The sequence below is a fragment of the Panthera tigris genome, chromosome E2 (genome assembly GCF_018350195.1).
Source record: "Panthera tigris isolate Pti1 chromosome E2, P.tigris_Pti1_mat1.1, whole genome shotgun sequence".
NCBI lineage: Eukaryota > Metazoa > Chordata > Mammalia > Carnivora > Felidae > Panthera > Panthera tigris.
In genome coordinates, this window is record NC_056674.1 from 16,340,291 (window position 1) to 16,361,146 (window position 20,856).

Genomic DNA, 20,856 nt, shown 5'->3' on the forward strand with positions numbered 1-20,856 from the left:
TGTCTATAGGAAAGATGCCCAAGGACTCAATTTAGGTATTCAGTATCTAGAGGCTGACAAGAAGAAGAGGAACCAGCAAGAGAGACTGAGAAGGACTGATGTAGAAGGAAAACCAGAAGAGTGGGGAAGTCAAAAGTACAGAGTATTTTATAGAGGATGTGACCAACAGAATTAAATTCTTCTGAGGAAGATGCAGACTGAGAACTGACTATTGGATTTGGTAACATGGAAACTACTGATATTCTTGACAAGAGCTACTTCATAGAGGGGTTGAGATGAAAGCATCATTACAGTGGGTTCATGAGGGAACACTGGCCTAAAAGGTGAGAATAGAGATGAGTCTAGACCTACACTGCCCAGTAATGTACCCAGTAGCCACATAAGACTGCTCTGAATTAAGATGTGCTATAACATATATACCAGATTTTTAATTTTTATTAGTATTGTTATTTTTTTATTTTAGAAAGAGAGAGAGAGAGAGAGAGAGTACAAGTCAGGGAGAGGGACCAAGGGAGAGAGAGAGAGAATTTTAAGCATGCTCCAAGGAGCCTGATGTGGGGCTTGATCCCAGGACCCAGGGATAATGACTTGAGCTGAAATCAAGAGTCAGACATTCAACCGACTGAACCACCCAAGTGCACCAAATATATACCAGATTTTGAAGATTTAGTACAAAAAAAGAATGTAAAACATCTCATTAATAATTTTTAGATTGGGTATATGTTGAAATAATATTTTAGATATAACGGGTTAAATTAAGTATATTATTAAATTTACCTATTTCTGTTAACCTTTTTTTCCTTTTTTGCAATATAACCTAGTGATTCAGCATGACATTTGGTCTTAAACATCTATAAAATGTGTTTTATACTTTTTTCTTACTTTTTTAAAATAAGTTTTACAGTGAGATTAAATAAGATAATAACTGTAAAATGCTTATTAGGGTGTCTGAAATGTAGTAATTGGGCAATAAATAGCAGAATATAAATAGCAGTTATTCTTATTTTTTCCATTATTAAATCTATTTGCTTTGTTGATGTAGCTACTAAACAATTTTCAACATTTATTCATTTTTGAGAGAGAGAGACAGAATGCGAGTGAGGGAGAAACAGAGAGAGAGGGAGACACAGAATCTGAAGCAGCTTCCAGGCTCCGAGCTGTCAGCACAGAGCCTGACGCAGGGCTTGAACCCATGAACTGTGAGATCATGACCTGAGCAGAAGTGGGACATTTAACTGAGCCACCCAGACGCCCCCTAAAAAAATTTATTACGTGGCTTACATTGTATTTCTATTGGATATTGTTGATGTAAACAACTCTTTGGAAGAGTTTTCTTATTTTTTTAAAAGTTTCATTTAAGTAATCTGCACACCCAACATGGAGCTCGAACTCACGATCCCAAGATCAAGAGTTGAATGTTTCTCTGACTGAGCCAGTCAGGCACCCCTGGAAGAGTTTTGTTAAGAGCAGTAAGGAAATGGGACAATAACTACAGTGAGATTGTGGAAGGGACTTTATCTATTTATAAGATGAAAGGTATTGCATCAGTTTGTATACTGATAGAAATAATCTAGTAAAGTGAGAAAATACCGATAAGGGAGATATCTTATATCTTCCTGATAATTACAAGGGAGAGAGGTGACAGTGTCTTTGTATGGACAAGTGAAGGGATTGGTCATAGATAGCAGCCTAGAGTTTTATGCATTGAAACAGAGGGAAGACAGAATATATGAGTATGGATACAGGGCAGCAAGGACTTGTAATGAACAAGAAGATGAGGAAGTTCAAAGAGAGAACAGAGTTGGTGGTAGTTTGAGAAAGAGAGACAGAAACTATGAGAGTTGGAAAGTGAATTTATTAGGGAAGTGTAGTGGTGCTTTTGTGGAATCTCTGGTCATATCCTAGAAGTACATTGGGTTAACATTTTATCAGTCAGGGTTCCAGCAAGAAACTCAAAAGGGGACTCTATAAGCTATGATCAGTATATAAAGAAACCACAGAGGATAGTGCTATACCCTGGGACTCATAACAATAAAACTTGGGCCTGAACCCAGAGACAGAGAGATCTGAGTGCAGAGGGCCACTGACAGACATTGTGACCTAGGAGTGAAGGACAGGGGCCACACAGGGCGGAGCTGCAAGGAGGGTGCCAGCAGAGTAAAAATTGTGCTTCGCTTGCCTCTCTCTCATCTCTTGTCTGTGGCTGAACCCAACTGAAGATGGGGTCGGGAAAGGGAGTCTATTAATGCAATTAATACAGGTCAACCTCACAGGACATAGAGAAGTGTAGAGGGGCACACGGAAGTTATACAACAGTATGTATTTGTCTGATGTTTTTTCTCTGGCCACATTCAACCACATTTCTACTATGTAGAATAACCATATTTAATATTTATTTATTTTTGCAATTTGATGGACAACAATAGAACATTTAATTTGAAAGCACTAGCAGAAGAGATTATTTTCTCCATAAATTTAAAATATAAAGACCAGCTCAAAAAATAGAAAACTAAATAGAGCATTGTGCAAGAAAGAGTTAACATAGCAGGCCCGAAGCTGCTGTGTTTAGAAGAACCCACTTGCAGGTTGATTTGGCTGGCGTCTGAGATCTTGGCACTAGATTCATTCTCGGCACTGATAGCGATTTTATTATTTTTAATAAAAAATGAGATCATACTCTGCAAAACGGAACTTAAAATGTCATTTTAAGCATTGAGTACTCTTCCTTCCTATGGATATACTATAGGAAACTACCATTTATACACTGAGTGGCAAATATTTACTGTTTACAATGTGACCGGTTTTATAATAGACACTGGATAATCAAGAGATTGTAAAACAGATATCCTTCCCTCATACAGGTTATAGTTCAGTGGTGTAGGCTAAACTCTTATTTTTTGATATGTAAGTTTTTTCCAGATGTAACCTTCCAATGAAAATTCTATCTAAATATCTTCACATATACTTTATTATGTCTTCAGGACACATTTTTGGAAGTTTTTCCTTACATATAGAGTCTAAGTTTCAGACCATACCCTTTAGTCAAAGCCCAATTTAAGGCCTTTCTTCACTTCTCTGACCCATGTGATATCCCAGTTTGGGGAATATAAAGGAATCATCCCTATAAGAATTTCCTGATACATAGTGTATGTAACATAAAACAGCCTTGTTCACATACTTGCATGCTATAAACTCATGTTTCATGCCATAAGCTATTTTTTTCCTGTGTATAGGTCTTTTTTTATTTACAAAAATGTGAAATGTTTTTCTCTCAAAATATTCGACAAACCTGGACATGTACTTGCTCCCCAATAATCAGTTTCCTTGGACCACTTAGAGAACTCTGGCAGAATTCATCTTTTCTGCCAGGACCATATGGGAGCACTTGGCAAATGAGATTTTTTTTTCTTTTTTCTTTTTTTATAATTTCAGGGTTTGGTGACCTTCCGAGATGTGGCTCTAGATTTTTCCCAAGAGGAATGGGAATGGCTGGACCCATCTCAGAAGGATTTATACAGAGATGTCATGTTGGAGAACTACAGGAACTTGGTATGGCTTGGTAAGGATGTCTCCCCCATAATTCAGAATCTTCCCTCGGGTGTTTTTGCTTCCTCCATTAGGAATATTTAGGTCATCTTAAGTGCTTAGCTGAATTTCTTCTTCCTGTTCCCAGGAAATAATTTGAAGTAGTTTCAAAGAGTTAGAAATGAATAGTTCCCATTGTTGGAGAAGGGTGGTTTGGAATAGCAGCATCAGCATGGCGTAGGAATTTGTTAAATTGAAAATTATAGCATCCCACTATAGACCTACAAAATCAGAAACTCTGGGAATATGCCTAGTAATTTGGGTTTTAATGAGCCCTCCTAATGATTCTGATGCCCATTAAAGTTTGAGAACCACTGTGGTTTCTGATTCAGTAGGTCTGGGTTGAGGCCTGAGAATTTGCTTTTTTTTTTTAATGTTTATTTATTTATTTTGAGAGCGAGAGAGAGAACACATGTGTGCTGAGCAAGCAGGAAAGGGGCAGAGAGAGAGACTCCTAAGCAGGCTCCTATCTGTCAGGGTGAAGCCCAGCTTGGGGCTTGAACTCACAAACCATAAGATCATGACCCGAGCTGAAAGCGAGAGTAGGACTCTTAACTGACTGAGCCACTCAGGCGCCCTGAGAATTTGCATTTCTAATAAGTTCCTAGGTGGTGGTGCTTCTGCTCTAGCACTTTGAGAACCACTGCTACGGAAAGAGTTTCATCTTCATCCTTCATACCAACATCATTCCCTTCTCTGGCCCTTCCTCTAATTGCCTTTCTTGCTTAATGACCAAAAGATTGCGTTTGAGTCCTAGAAAGGCTAAAGCAAGTTGATTGTCTCTGTGTGTCTCTTTCTTGCTCTCATTTTTCTTCTCCTGTAAACAGGACTCTCCATTTCTAAGCCCAACATGATCTCCTTATTGGAGCAAGGGAAGGAACCTTGGATGGTGGAGAAAGAGATGTCAGATGGTCAATATGCTGGTGAGTGACAGGGAACTGGACAAGGAGTGTTGTTGTAAGGTGCCAGCCCAACTGGTCATGAGAATGCTTCCCTGCACTTGAGGAGGCTACCCTGGGCTTGGTGGGGGTGGGTTTCTCTCTATTTCTATCAAAGTATATGCTCTATGATTCGTCTAGAAATAACCCAAATCTCAGTCCTCGCCAGCTCTTTTCCTTTTAGGATCGGAAATGTGTACATTTCCAGATTTCATTTTAGAGTTTTTATTTTTATCCAAGTTATTATAAAAGTTATACATGCACATTTCTTAACGAGTCAAGTAGGTTTACAAGGCATATTCCCTTTAAAAAGGCAGTCTTTTGTCCACCTCCCTAGCTTCCCTCTCCTTAAATGGACCAACTTTCTTTACTTTTGCAACTTTTTTGATGTTTTCTTCATTTCTTTAATAAATACGTATATGTTGCTATTTCTTAATTACTTTTTCAGGTTTAGTCGTCAACCAGTATCTTCTAAGAAAATAAGAATTTTGTTTTTGAAAATAAGAATTTAATACTTTCTTATCCTAAATCAAATACATGTATGTGCTCACACACATACACACATACACACGTGCACAAACACACACACACACACACACACACACACACACACACACACACTTCCCATCTCCTCAGTATCATAATTTTGATTGAATCACTGTTCAGGGTTTATATTATTGTGTTTATATTATTGTGGCTATTAAGTGCTAGTCATAGCCATTCTGTGTATATACCAAGATTACTTTTCCTACACAACTTTTTTTTAATGTTTATTTATTTTTGAGAGAGAGAGAGAGAGAGAGACAGAGCATGAGTGGGGAAGGGGCAGAGAGAGAGGGAGACAGAGAATCTGAAACAGGCTCCAGGCTATGAGCTGTCAGCACAGAGCCTGATGTAGGGCTCGATCTCAGAACTGTGAGATCATGACCTGAGCTGAAGTCAGACGCTTAACCAACTGAGCCACCCAGGTGCCCCTCCATACAACTTTTTATTTTTCCTGGAGTTAATAATTTCTGGGGTGGGGGTGGGGTTGTCTATTTGTTTGTTTTTTTTCCCCCTTGATTTTCTGTATACCTATTCCTCACTCGATTCCCAACTCTCCATCAACTATCTAAATCTCTTAAGACAGTCAGACACATTAGCTAATCTATTGATTTTATCATCTTGGAGGAATCTCTCCCAGACTCTTCAGATATACTTCAGTCTGGACAAATCGCTCATTACATCTGCTTGTGCTCAGTTGGGGTTTACCTGATGTTTTCTCGTGATTAGATTGAGGTAACGCATTTTTGGAAAAAGTGCAACAGAAATAATGTTAAGTTCCACTCAGTGCAACATACTGGATTCATAATATTGATATGTCTTTGATCACTTGGTAAGGTAGTGTCTGTCTGGTTTCTCCAATGTAAAGTTACTATTTTTCTATTTGTAATTAATAAGTATCTTAGGGGAGATACTTTGAGGTTATTCAGTGTCTTTGAAACTTTTGCCCACTAATTTTAGCATCCATTGCCCCATTGGATCTTGTCTGCAATAGTTATTACTGTGATATTGACCTAATGTTGATTTTTCCATTTCCCTCCTTTACATATATTAATTAGGATTGTCTTAGAAAAACTGTTTCTTTTCTCCCATTTATTTATTCAATTATTTCTTTATGGAATCATGGATTTTTATTTTTTCTGAGGGAGATAAAGCCAATAAATCATTATTTTGTTGCTCAAATTGCCCTAGCTTTGACCATTGGGATTTCATTCCAGTTGGTTTCTTTGACCTTTTAACATGCTCCTATCCATTTTCGAGCACTTCCTTCCTCCCCAGCTCTGGGTGTTCCCGGTTCATCTTGTTTTCCTTGCCCCAGCCTTGAATCAGGTCCTGCTCCTAGGAGCTCTGGTTCCTTTTATTGGGAAATGATGTTTAGAAACCAAGGTGTAGGTGCTATGAGTGCTCATTGCTACTGGGATGTCTTTGCTCCTAGACCCTCACAGCAGATTGAGCTGGAAAATATATGTATATATACCAACACACACAGGTACACAGACACTTCTATATTTATTTCTGTCTCAGTTTTTTTTATATATATTAAAATTACCAGTTTATTTTGATATCTTGATTCTAGTTTTACTCCATAGGGCTTATTGTAACCTTCTTCCTTATCTGTAATTTGTTGTTCTAACAATAAGAAACAATGTATTTACTTATTTACTCAATTTTAGCATACACAAAATTTCAGAATTTCCAAGATACTCCTCTGTGAGAAACAAATTTACTAACTAGATTACATTATTCATATATGGTTCCTTTTGTCTTTAGTCTAATAGTATTCAGCCAAAATACTATTTTTCAAAGTTACTTAGGTTAGGGGCGCCTGGGTGACTCAGTCTGTTGAGCGACCAACTTCGGCTGAGGTCATGGTCTCATGGTTTGTGAGTTCGAGCCCTGCGTTGGGCTCTGTGCTGACAGCTCAGAGCCTGGAGCCTGCTTCGGATTCTGTGTCTCCCTCTCTCTCTGCCCCTCCCCCACTCATGCTCTGTCTCTCTCTGTCTCAGAAATAAATAAACATTTAAAAAAAAGTTAGGTTAGTTCTTTTAGGTTCATTTGTTACTGTTTGTATTCTGTTTGGGTTCTTACCACATCCTGGTTGATTTTAATTACTTATTTTTTTGGTATCTGAAACATTATTATGCTTTTAAGAATCAGAGCTATACAAAAATATGTCCTCAGAAATGTGTTACTCTCTCCTCATCCCCACTATCCTATTTTTATCTCCTTAACTTCTTCCTCTCTCTTATCTGCTTCTTGTAGATACCAATTTCTGTATTTTCAGGTTTGTCCTTTTTATGTTTCATTTGTACAAATGAGCCAACATATGTATAGTTTCTTGTAAGTCTTTGTACATTACATGAAGGGTAGCATACTGTAGATACACTTTGCATTTTACTTTTCTCACTTAACTATATACACAGGCAATCACTCCATATTATTCATGGAGATCTTCCTCATTTTTTTAACAGCTGCAAAATGCTTCATTATGTGGGTGTTATGGTAATTTATTTAACTACTTTCTGATGTGTGGACTTTTAGCTGTTTGCACTATTTTACAGTTATAACCAGTGCTTCAGTAAATAACCATGTTCATACGTATTTTCATAATGTCAAGGCTATGTTTTCAGGAGAGTTGGAAATGGGATTCCTGAGTAAGTGCATATGTAGTTTTGTTAGGAGTTGCCACATTCCCCTCCAGAAAGGTTGTGCCAGACTACTTCTGTATTAATTTTGTATTGCTGCTGTAACAAAGTACCACAAATTTAGTGGCTGAAAACAACAGGAATTTATTATCTTATAGCTCTAGAGGTTAGAAGTAGAAAGTGGGTCTTACAGGACTAAAATCAAGATGTCAGCCAAAAAAAAAAAAAAAAAAAAAAAAGTCAGCAGCCTGCCTTTTTTGTGAATGCCCTAGGGAAGAATCGGTTTCTTGCCTTTTTATGCTTTTTTTAGGACCTTTACTCAGACTTCTATTTTTAATTTTTAAAAATCACTTTATTTTAGAGGCGCCTGGGTGGTTCAGTCAGTTAAGCATCTGACTTCAGTTCAGGTCATGATCTTGTAGTTTGTGAGTTCGAGCCCTGTGTCGGGCTCTGTGCTGACAGAGCCTGGAACCTGCTTTGAATTCTGTGTCTTTCTCTCTCTGCCCCTCCCCTGCTCACACTCTGTTTCTCTTTCTCTCTGGAAAATAAATAAACATTAAAAAAAAAAAACCACTTTATTTTACATGTGGCATTTACATACAGTATAGAATTGAGTCTTGCTTTGTGAACCAGTCTAAGTATCATTTCAATTTAATAGGTGAAAATCCAGGTACATTTTTGATATGTTTGGGCTTAACTCTGTATATTGTTTTATGTGATGTTTTCTGGTATTTACAGTTTTTAAAAAAGACTTTCACTTGTCTGTTTTCCTAGCCTTTATTTTGGTCATCTAATACTATAGCTTTTATAATAATGAGGAAGATTTTTTGTTGTTGTTGTTCTAGTGTTGTCTTTGAATTTTTTTCTTTTTTTTTTTTTGGCGGGGGAAGAGAGACAGCAGGAGAAGGGCAGAGTTAGAGAATCCTAAGCAGGCCCCATGCCCAGTGCAGAGCCTGTCTCAATGGGGCTTCATCTCTTGACCCTGAGATCATGACCTGAGCCAAAATCAAGAGTTGGACGTTTAACTGACTGAGCCACTCGGCCATCCCCTTTTGTTCTAGTGTTATTGTGCTCTGTTTCTATATACAATATTTATTCTTTCTATTACTTAATAAGTTGGCTTTAAATAAACTAGCCCTTGATTTTTTAATCTATTACAGATGAGTCAATTTGTTGTTCTCTTCCCAAATTTTGTTAGTTGTATGTTTTTTATATTGTCACAGCATATTATATTTACATGCTGTTCTGTCACATTTATTCCAGCCTTTCATTTTGTCTTTTATGGGTAAATATATTCAGTGTTTTTCACTAGATCCTTTTGCTAAAATTTCTCTGGAAATTTCTCTAGATTGTCCTCTAGCAGTTTCCTCAAAAAGAGCTCATGAAAATAATGTCCCCTCCCCCAAGTTCTATCTTGTTCATAATTGGCCATTCTTTCCTTAAATTTATTATAGCATAGTATTAATGTTGAATATTGTTTATGAAGAAGTCTGATGCCAACTTGATATTTTCCCTTTAAGTATATAATTAGCTTTATATTTTGTTCTGGTCTCCTAGATGGTTCTTTAATTAAAAAAATTTTTTTTTTGTCGTTTATTCATTATTGAAAGATAGAGACAGAGCATGAGCGGGGGAGGGGCAGAGAGAGAGAGAGACACAGAATCCAAAGCAGGCTCCAGGCTCTGAGCTGTCAGCACAGAGCCCGACGCAGGTTTTGAACTCACAAACCATGAGATCATGATCTGAGCCAAAGTCGGACGCCCAACCGACTGAGCCACCCAGGCACCCCGATGGTTCTTTAATTTTAAAGTTATTTAATTAGATACGTCTCAGTCTGACCATTTTGGATCACTTTTTCCTGAAATGTGTGTTGTCTTTCAGGATGTAGAATCGAGTTTTTATTTCAGGACATATTTTTATTTCTTTTTATAGACAAAGTGAAGAATACAGGAAAGTACAGTGACTAATACAATAAATGGCTACCACCCGGAATTGATCATTGTTAATGTTTTGACATATTTTCATTTTTTGATGAAGAGATAAACTGTCTTAAGTACAAGTTCTCTTTGTTTCTCATTCTCAGTTCATTTTTCCTCATCTGCTTCTTGCTCTGAGAAGCAACAACAGTCATGAGTTCATCATATGTCCTTCTAATTCATTTTGTAAACATATTTTGTAAATATCTATGCATTTGTTGAAAAAAGTTATTTTCTTTTCTTTAATGTTTATTTATTTTGAGAGAGAAAAAATGTGTGCATGCACACACAAGCCAGGGAGAGGCAGAAAGAGAGGGCGAGAGAGAATCCCAAGCAGGCTCTGCACTGACGTGGGGCTCAATCCCACAACTGTGAGATCATGACATGAGCCGAAACCAAGAGTCAGTTGCTTAACTGACTGAGCCACCCAGGCACTCCAAGAGTGTTTTTATTTTCATAGGTAGTATTCTTTACATTTTCTTCTACAACTTGCTTGAATTACTCAACATTTTCCTGAGATTTATCCTTGGTAAATCTATATGTAATATATTTCCATTTTTTAAACTGTTGTATACTATTGCATGTTTTGAATTTGCCACGTTTTATGCAACTCTTTCCCTATAGATGGCCATTTAGATTGTTTCTGTTTTTTGCTAACTCACATAGTAGCAGGGTATGTTTCTATGCACATGCACGTAAGAGTTTGTCAAGGATTTGTACATAGTAGTAAAATTGCTGGAGCATAGGAGTGCACACTTTGTTTTACTTGATACTCAAACTGCTCTTGAACATGATGGTATTATTTATACCTCTACTAACAATATCTGAGAGTTCTAGTTTCCTTATTCCCTTGATATTCTCCAACTTAAGTTTGTGATATTGCCCTTGATAAATTTTTACCAGTATGATGAAAGAGAAATGCTCTTGAAGTTGTTTTAATTTGCTTAGTAAGACTGAGCATTTTCCCGGAAATGCACTGTCCATTCAGAATTTCTGTTCTGTGAATTACCTTCTCATATTTTTAACCCATTCTTTCAGGTAAGGTTATTTGGCTTTTTATTACTGACTTTTAGAATTTCTTTTTGTTAAAAAAAAATTTTTTTTTTTTATTTTAGAGAGAGAGAAAGTGCATGTGAGTGGAGTGGGGTGGGGAAAGGGAGAGAGAGAGAATCTTAAGCAGGCTCCATGCTGAATGTGGAGCCTGACCTGGGGCTTGATCCTGCAATCCTGGGATCATGACCTGAGTCAAAATGACCTCAGTCAACTGACTGAGCCACCCAGGTACCACTAGAACTTTTTAAAAACATATTCTGAGTATTAATCATTTTTCTATGATACGTGTTTTTGTCATCTTTTCCAGACTCTCCCTTGCCTTTTACCATTGTGGTGCCTTCTCTCACCCAGTTTTTTTTTTTTTTTTATGTTTATTTATTTTTGAGAGAGAGAGAGACAGCACAAAATAGGGAGAGGCAGAGAGAAAGGGAGACAGAGGATTGGACCCTTAACCTACTGAGTCACCCAGGTGCCCCGACTCACCCAGAGGTTTTTTTTTGTGTTTTGTTTTTGTTTTATTTTTTTATTATTTTTTTTAATTTTCTTTTTTATTTTTTAAAATTTACATCCAAATCAGTTAACATATAGTGCAACAATGATTTCAGGAGTAGATTCCTTAGTGCCCCTTACCCATTTAGCCCATCCCCCCTCCCACAACCCCTCCAGCAACCCTCAGTTTGTTCTCCATATTTATGAGTCTCTTCTGTTTTGTCCCCCTCCCTGTTTTTATATTATTTCTGTTTCCTTTCCCTTATTTTCATCTGTTTTGTCTCTTAAAGTCCTCCTATGAGTGAAGTCATATGATTTTTGTCTTTCTCTGACCAATTTCACTTAGCATAATACCCTCTAGTCCCACATAGTTGAAAGATTTCATTCTTTTTGATTGCTGAGTAATACTCCATTGTATATATATACCACATCTTCTTTATCCATTCATCCATCATTGGACATTTGGGCTCTTTCCATACTTTTACAGTCTTCTCCTATAATCCATCTGAGCTTTAATTTTAAAATATGATGTATTAGGCCTTTTTTTCCACATGGAGTTTTCCCAGTACTGTTTATTTGTCCATTTCTTCTCTATTAATTATAATGTCACCTCTGAAATATGCTAAGTCCTTATGTTTGCATGAATCTTGTTTCTGTCCTCTGTTTTTTTGTTACATTGATCTATTTACTTATTCCTAAGCCAATGCTATACTATTTTCCTTACTATGTAGCATTATATACCTTTAGATGTTTGGTTATTGTTGGTATATAGAAAAAGTATTAATTTGCATTATTGTATCATCTATCTAGCCAGTTCAATATACTCTTTTTTGTAGTAGGTTTTCAACAAGTCTCTGAGTGTATTAGTCAACATAAATCTAATTATTTTAACAAAGCCTCAGTGAATAAAAACAATAGGGATTGTTTCTTGCACATGTCACAGTCCAGTGTGAGGTTATCCTGGGCCTCTGCTGCATGCTGTCATTCAGCTATACAGCTCTATTTCATCTGTTGGCTGTGTCATCTCTTAGGACTCACCGTTGCCTGGAAGTCCTCTGCTGAATCCTCTGAAGCCAGCCACTGAGAAAGAAAGGGGGAGATAGAAACACACGCACACACACACAAATGGATGAAGGATCTCTCAGGACGTTTTTAATGGACTGGTCTGGAAGTACCATTTGTGGCATCTATCACTTCTGATTAGCCAGGATTCAGTCACTTGGTTGCAAGGGAGTCTGGGAGATGTTTCTATGGACTTAAGAGGAAAAGGCAAACTATTTGCTGGATGTAATAATACCTTTCCAGTATATATGTTCCCTTTTCCCTTTTCTTATTTTAATTCTACTTTATCAACCACAGTTTCCATATTTGTGTTGAACAATTGCTATAATTTTTTTCTTTCTGATATGATGGGACATTTTTAGGGGTTTCAAACTAAATGTGCCTATTTTTTTCTATCCCTAGCACTATGTATTGTATGTACGGATGTATATATTTTAAGCATGAGAGGCTTTTGAATTTTATATATTTTCAGCATCTTTCAAGGCAATTATTTTTTTCTCTTTTACTATTTTTTCTTCTATAAGAGTTATAGATGAAAAATTCTATAAGAATTTATAATAGGGGCACTTGGGTGGCTCAGTTGGTTAAGCGTCCAACTCTTGATTTTGGCTGAGGTCATGATCTCATGAGCATGAGATCAAGCCCTGTGTTGGGCTCCATGCTAAGCATGGATCCTGCTTAAGATTCTCTGTCTCCTCCACTCATGCTCTCTCTCTGTCTCTCTGTCTCTCTCTCAAAATAAATAAACATAAAAAAAAAAGAATTTAAAAAACAAACAAAAAAAGAATTTATAGTAAAGATTTCCTCTTGCTGAACTATTTTTATATTTCTGGATTGCATACTTGCTTCTGTGTATTATTCATTCAACATAGTGCTTGATTCAATTTTTAATATTTAAAGTTTTGCCTGTTACCTATGGGGGAGAATAGTCTGATATAAAGGCAGTGAAATAGATCAGTGGAACAACAGAGAAAGTACAGAAATATACCCATGTACACATGAGAACTTAGTATTTGATAAAGGTAGCTTTTCCAATTAGCAGCATGGAGAGATTTTTTTTAAAGTTAAGGATGGTATTTTTATAATACTGGATTTTGGAAAGTCTTTCTTAAAATGACATCAAGGCAAGACTCTATAATGGAAAACTGGGAGATTTGACTTGATAACATGTTTTCAAAAATTTTATCGAAAGCACTATAAATGAAGATGACATGTGACAATAAAAAATGATGATTTGAAAAAAGTGGGAATTTGAGGGAAAAAAATATTATAAAGCCTTAATGCCATAAATGTATAAATGACTTCTTTAAACCACTTAAAAGAAAATGCTAGTGCAATTAAAATATGTGTAAAGGATATGAATAAAGAATTCACCAAAGATGAAACCACAAAATACATAGTCAGTACATGTATTTTATATCAATATATAAAAATCCTCTTTTTTATAATCAGAAATTTGGAAATTATAAAATAATGAGGTACTCTTTCCTTACAGGGGCAAAGATTTTAGAATGATGTTAGGATAGATGAGTTTGATGACATGTACTTTATGTTCTGGTAGTAATGCAAATTGATAAGAATTATTTTGGAGGGCAGTTTGACAATGGATATTAATAGTTAAAATATGTATCTATATAGTGTTATTTAATTCTTCTTTTATAAATCTATAGAAATATAAAATTGTGCAAAACAGACTGCTGTTTATTTGATTTGTAAGTGATTACTTTTTTAAAAAGTTGGTTATGAGGAATCATGAAAAATACACACGTGAGACATTTTATTTTAACTGTATAACATATATATAAATATTCATTAATTTTCTGATATAGTTATAAAGCCTTTATTTGAATATGATCTGTTGGAGTTTAGCACTGTCCTCCTTATATAAGCCACACTCGTGATGCACTATCTACAATATCTATTGCTCATTTTTTTAAGCAAAGCATAACATTTCAAACCAATGTGAGTAAAGAATCTTTGTAGAGATTTTAACGTTTTTAATAGGCTTTCACAATTCTTTTCCACATGGAATACAAAAGCAAGTTTTTAAGTGACACACTTTTAGCCTATTTTTCTAAAAACTTTCAACTTAGTTTTCATTAAAAAACAACTTTCTTAGTCTTTCTCCGTCTGAGTTATTTCACTTAGCATAATTCCCTTTAGGTCCATATGTTTTCACTCATATCTGGAATCTAAAAAAAAACAAATGAAACAAACTCAAAGTAGAATCAGAGAACTCAAGTAGAATGGAGAACAAACTGACATTTGCCAGAGGGAAGGAAGTGGAAGGATGGGCAAAATGGGTGAAGGGGAGTGGGAGATACAGGCTTCCAGTTATGGAATGAGTAAGTCATGGGAGGGAATAAAACACACAGCATAGGGAATCCAGTCAGATTGCATTGTATGGTGACAGATAGTAAGTACACTTGTGGGGAGCATAGCATAAGGTATACAGAATTTGGATCACTGTGTTGTATATCTGAAACTAATGTAACATTGTATTTAAAAATTATTTTTCTCCAAATTTTTATTTAAATTCCAGTTAGTTAACAAACAGTGTAATATTAGTGTCAAGCATAGAATTTAGTGATCAACCACATACATACAAACTCAGTGCTCATTACAAGTGCCCTCCTTAATACCTATCACCTATTTAATCCATCCCTCTGCCCACCTCCCTCCAGTAACCATCAGTTTGTTCTCTGTAGTTAAGAGTCTGTTTCTTAGTTTGCTTCTCTCTTTTTTGCCCCTGCTATATTCATTTGTTTTCGCTTCTTAAATTCCACATGAGTGAAATCATATAGTCTGTGTCTTTCTCTGACTGACTTATTTTGCTTAGCATAACATTCTACAGCTCCATCCACAGCATTGCAAATGGCAACATTTCATTCATTTTTTATGGCTGAGTAATAATCCATTGTATATATGTACCACATCTTTATCCATTCATCAGTCAATGGACATTTGGGATGTTTTCATAATTTGGCTACTGTTGGTACCTCTGCTGTAAACATCAGGGTGCATGTATCCCTTCACATCAGTATTTTTGTATCCTTTGGGTAAATTCCTAGTAGTGCAGTTGCTGATTTGTAGGGTAGTTCTATTTTTAACTTTTTGCGAAACCTTCATACTGTTTTCCATAGTGGCTGCAACAGTTTATATTACCACCAATAGTGTAAGAGCATTCCCCTTTCTCCCCATCTTTGTTAATACTTGTTTCCTGAGTTGTTCATTTTAGCCATTCTGACTAGTGAGGTGATATTGCAGTTTTGATTTGTATTTCCTTCATGATGAGTGATGATAAGCATCTTTTCATGTGTTAGTTGGCCATCTGTATGTCTTCTTTGGGAAAATGTCTATTTATGTCTTCTGCCCATCTCTTCACTGGATTATTTGATTTCTGGGTGTTGAGTTTGATAAGTTCTTTATATATTTTGGATACTAACCCTTTATTAGATACATCATTTGCAAATATCTTCTCCCATTTTGTAGGTTGCCTTTTAGTTAGTTTTGTTGATTGTTTCCTTCTCTGTGCAGAAGTTTTTTATTTTGATTAAGCCCAATAGTTTATTTTTGCTTTTGTTTTCCTTGCCTCAGGAGACATATCTAGTAAGAAGTGGCTATGGTCGATGTCTAAGAGGTTACTGCCTATATTCTCCTCTAGGATTTTGATGGTTTCAGGTTTCACATTTAACCAATATTGAATTTTTTTGTGTGTATGGTAAAGAAACTAGTCCAGTTTCATTCTTTTGCATGTTGCTGTGCAGTTTCCCCAACACCATTTGTTGAAGAGACTGTCTTTTTCCATTAATATTCTTTCCTGCTTTGTTGAAGATGAATTGACCATATACTTGTGAGTTCATTTCTGGGTTTTCTATTCTGTTTCATTGATCTATGTATCTGTTTTTGTGCCAGTAACCATACTGTCTTGATGATTACAGCTTTATAATATAACTTGAAGTCTGGAATTGTGATGCCTCTAGCTTTGCTTTTCTTTTTCAAGATTACTTTGGCTATTCGGGGTCTTTTGTGGTTCCATACAAATTTTAGGATTGTTTTTTCTAGCTCTGTGAAAAATGCTGTTGGTGTTTTGATATGGATTGCATTAAATGTGTAGATTGCTTTGGGTAATAATAGACATTTTAACAACACTTGTTATTCTTCTGTGGCTCCTGTAATATGAATGTTACTACTTTTGATGGAGTCACTGAGTTTTTGAAGTCTATTCTTTGATCCATAATTCTTTCTCTCTTTTGTTCACCTTCATTATTTTCCATTATTCTATCTTTAATATCACTTATTTGTTCCTCTGCTTTTTCCATCCTTGTGGTCATTACATCCATTCTGTTTGGATCTCAGTTATTATATTCTTCATTTCCCACTGATTGTTTTTTTAACTCTTTTATCTCTGTGGTAAGGGCCTCCCTGAAGTCTTCCATTTTTTTTCTCAAGCCCAGTAAGTATTCTTATGATTGTTTCTTTAAATTTTCCATCAGGCATATTACTTATGTCTGTTTCCATTAGATCTCTGGCTCTGACCTTGTTCTTTCTTTTGGGATGAATTCCTACACCTTGACATTGTCTCTGACTTCTTCTGTATGTTAGAAAAGCCTGTTATGTTTCCTGCTCCTGAGAGTAATGGCTTTATGAAGAAGAGCTCATATAGTGTCCAGGGCATGGCGCTTCAAGGAATGTCTCTGGTGTGTACTATGTGCCCTCTGTTGTTATGTTTTTTGGCTGCTCTTTCAGGCCAGTCATCTGCAGAGGCTCTCCTTGCCTGCAGTGGGCAGTGTTTGGTCCTTGGCCAGAATGTAGTGAGTTTTAACTAGATGTGGTTATGTACCTGAAACTATGTAACATTATGTGTCAGCTATACTCAAAAACATTTTTTTTTAAATCTCTTTCAACACTCATTAAAATTTTTTTTGAAAAATGTTTATTTATTGCAACTAGATGGATGGAACTAGAGGGTATTATGCTCAGCGAAATTAGAGAAAGACAAATATCATAGGACTTCACTCATATGAGGACTTTAAGACATAGAACAGATGAACATAAGGGAAGGGAAGCAAAAATAATATAAAAACAGGGATGGGGACAAAACATAAGAGATTCCTAAATATGGAGAACAAACAGGGTTGCTGGAGGGATTATGGGAGGGGGGATGGGTTAAATAGGTAAGGGGCATTAAGGAATCTACTCCTGAAATCATTGTTGCACTATATGCTAACTAATCTGGATGTAAATTTAAAAAATAAAGTAACAATAAGAAGATGTTTATTTTTGAGACAGAGAGACAGAGCATGAGCAGGGAAGGGGCAGAGACAGGGGAAGACACAGAATCCTTAGCAGGCTCCAGGCTTGGAGCTGTCAGCACAGAGCCCAATGCAGGGCTCAAACTCACAAACCGTGAGATCATGACCTTAGCTGAAGTTGGACATCCAACCAACTGAGCCACCCATCCACCCCAACAGTATTTTAAGTTTTTTAAAATATATTTTTTTTTATTTGAGTAAACTCCATCATCCTGAACACACTTAGTTGAAGGGAATCTTATGGAAAAAACACATGGAAGGATTCCATATCTATCTGAATATGTATGAGAGGTGCAGCTAAGGACCAGCTAACATTTTCCCTTTTTTTTTTTTAAGTAATCTCTACACCCCATGTGGGGTTTGAACTTACAATCCCAAGATCAAGAGTCACATGCTCTACTGACTGAGCCAACCAGGCACCCTTTTCCTTTTTTCTTTTATTAAAAAAATTTTTTTAATGTTTATTTTTGAGAGAGAGAGAGAGAGAGACAGAGACAGAATGTGAGTGGGGGAGTGGCAGAGGGAGAAGGAGACTCAGAATCCGAAGTAGGTTCCAGGCTTAGAGCTGTCAGCACAGAGCCTGATGCAGGGCTGAAACCCAAGGACCGTAAGATCATGACCTGAGCTGAAATTGGATGCTTAACTGATTGAGCCACCCAGGCACCCCTCCTTTTTTCTTTTAAATAGAAATAATATTTATTAGAAAATATTCAAGCAATTAACAAATGTATAAAGTAGAAAGTATACTCTCTCAAGATATCATCCAAAGACCACTCCTATTCATGGTTGGATCTGTATTTTTCTACAATGTCTCTTGCACAGATACACACACACACACACACACACACACACACACACACAATTTTTATATGCATCTATTTTCAACTTGCTTAAAAAAAACTTTTTTAACTTAAAACATTGTATTGATGAGGATGTGGAGAAAAAGCAACCCTAGTGTACTGCCAGTGGGAATGTAAACTGGTACAGCCACTGTGGAAAACAGTATAGAAGTTACCCCCCAAATTAAAAGTAGAAATACCATATGTTACAATTCCACCAGTGAGTATTTACCTGAAGAAAATGAAAACACTAATTCAAAAAGATATATGCACCCATATATTTATTGCAGCATCATTTGTAATAGTCAAGATATAGAAGTAACCTAAGTGTCCATCAATAGACAAATGGAGAAGTAAGATATGGTGTATATATGCACAATGGAATATTACGAAACCATAAAAAGACACAATCTTGCCATTTGTGACAACACTGATGGACCTCTACGGGGCATTATGCTAAGTGAAATAAGACTGAGAAAGACAAATACCATATGATTTTACTCAGAAGTGGAATCTAAAGAAACTAAAACAAAAAGCAGAATCAGACCTATAAATATGGAGAACAAACTTATGGTTGTGAGAGAGAAGTGGGGAAGGGGATGAACTACAGAGCTCTTTGCTCTGTTCTCTACATCCCATAAGCTTGCATGCTTCAGGTGTTTCTCTTGACATTTCCCTATAATATTAGAGAATTTTACAAGTCACCCTGGTTGAGTCCTTTCCTAGGGATTTTAATGAAATGAAGGTATAAAATGCAATGCTTAGGTCATATTATTGGTCCGGAAACTTTTTTTCTTCAGAATTTTTTTTTATATTATTGCTCATTTTTTGCCATGAATCCTTTAAAATAATTTCATAAGTTCAGAAATAAAATCCTTGATTTTATAAAAATAAAATTCTGATCGAAACTGACCTGATACAAATTAAGTTGGGGTAAACAAGCATGTGTATCCATTTTTTTTTTCTTTTGGTACAGTTATATCTTACATTTTTATTTACTTAAATCTTCTTTGAAAAAATCTTTGAAATAATTTCATACCATTTTATGGGACCTTTTTGGTGTTTCTATATACCATGTTCCCTTCTCTCTTCCAGTCACTTCTGTACCAATTGTAATCTCATTTCCTTTACTTCAAATTCTCTTGCATTGTCTTACCACTTGCAGTCTGGCTTCTACCCCTCTAATTTTGCTAAATCCAGGTATCTTTATTTTTCTACTTGTCAGCATACTGAGATGTATAAGATAGTTCTGCTATCCTTTTTCTCTGTCCAAAGTTCTGTTTCTCTCTCCCTTTAACCTACTCCTGTCCCTATTTTTCTGTCTTTTCCTCATTCAAACATAAGATCTTTGTCATGTTACTTTGGATCTCTATCCAGTGCTGTCTAGTAGAACATTCTGTGAGGATGGTTATGATCTGTGTTTGTGCTTTCCAGTATTGTAGCCACTAGCCATATTTGGCTGTTGAGCACTTGAAATATGACGAGGCATTACTGAAAAACTGAATTAAATTTTTTTTTATTTTAATGAATTTAAATATGTGTTGAATTGCCATATGTGGTTAGTGGCTACCATATTGGACAGCATAGCTCCATACAGGTTTTGTTTTTGCTTTTTGGTTTTATTTTTGGAGAGAGACAGAGCACAAGTAGGAGAGAGGGACAGAGAGAGAGAATCCCAGGTAGGCTCCATGCTCAGTGTGGAGCCTGATGCGGAGCTCAATCTTATTACCCTGGGATCATGACCTGAGCTGAAATCAAGAGTCAGATGCTCAACTGACTGAGCCACCTAGGTTCCCCTCTATATGGCTTTTTAAAGGTGAAGATCCAATCTCTAAGTCTATGGGTCATTGGTCAGTCAGGCTATTCATTGGAACATGAATTCTGGGCTTTAGCAGTAAACTTTCTCCTTAAGATTTCTCCTTAGGTCCTGTCCTTTTTTCCCCAGATTTCCTACTAGAATCTTCTGGGTTTCATGCCAGGAGATTACTTACTTCATCAGGATATCTACCAGTTTGTCTACTGCTCATCAGCTCAGCATGTGAGAGACTCTACAGTCTAGTAAGAAAGAACTTTTCCTCTTCCAACAATAAATAACAATGCTTAATACTTTTTGTGCAGTTCTGATTGGATTCCAAAGTTGATCATTCTTTGATTTTTAATTTCATCCATTTGTAGATTATAATTAGTTGGAAATCACACATCTCTAATTGAAATCACACATCTCTAATTGCCTGGATATATTTTAACCCCAAAGGGTTTACTTCTCCCATTCTGTGTCTTGCCACTTGACCATCAGTCTATTTCATAATCCCTTTTCAGACATAATGGTGTACGTATAAGAATAACTGAATGAATACATATTAATTTGTTTCATTGTGTGATAAGTGTCACTGAATACCTATAATGAACCA

At 36.2% G+C, this 20,856-nt stretch overlaps 1 protein-coding gene across 5 annotated transcripts in view; it reads left to right on the forward strand.

Annotated features, from left to right (window-relative positions):
• The window catches only part of ZNF527 (zinc finger protein 527), a 32,402-nt gene that overhangs the window by 5,053 nt on the left and 6,493 nt on the right, over positions 1–20,856 (forward strand). For 2 of the 5 annotated variants that reach the window (XM_007096866.3, XM_042968976.1), the window contains exons 3-4: positions 3,433–3,559; positions 4,413–4,508. In XM_007096866.3, the coding sequence (XP_007096928.1) occupies positions 3,433–3,559; positions 4,413–4,508 (223 nt within the window). Of the gene's footprint in view, positions 1–2,191; positions 2,316–3,432; positions 3,560–4,412; positions 4,509–20,856 lie in introns of those variants that run through there. The other 3 variants (XM_042968977.1, XM_007096867.3, XM_015544107.2) reach the window with 3 other exon arrangements.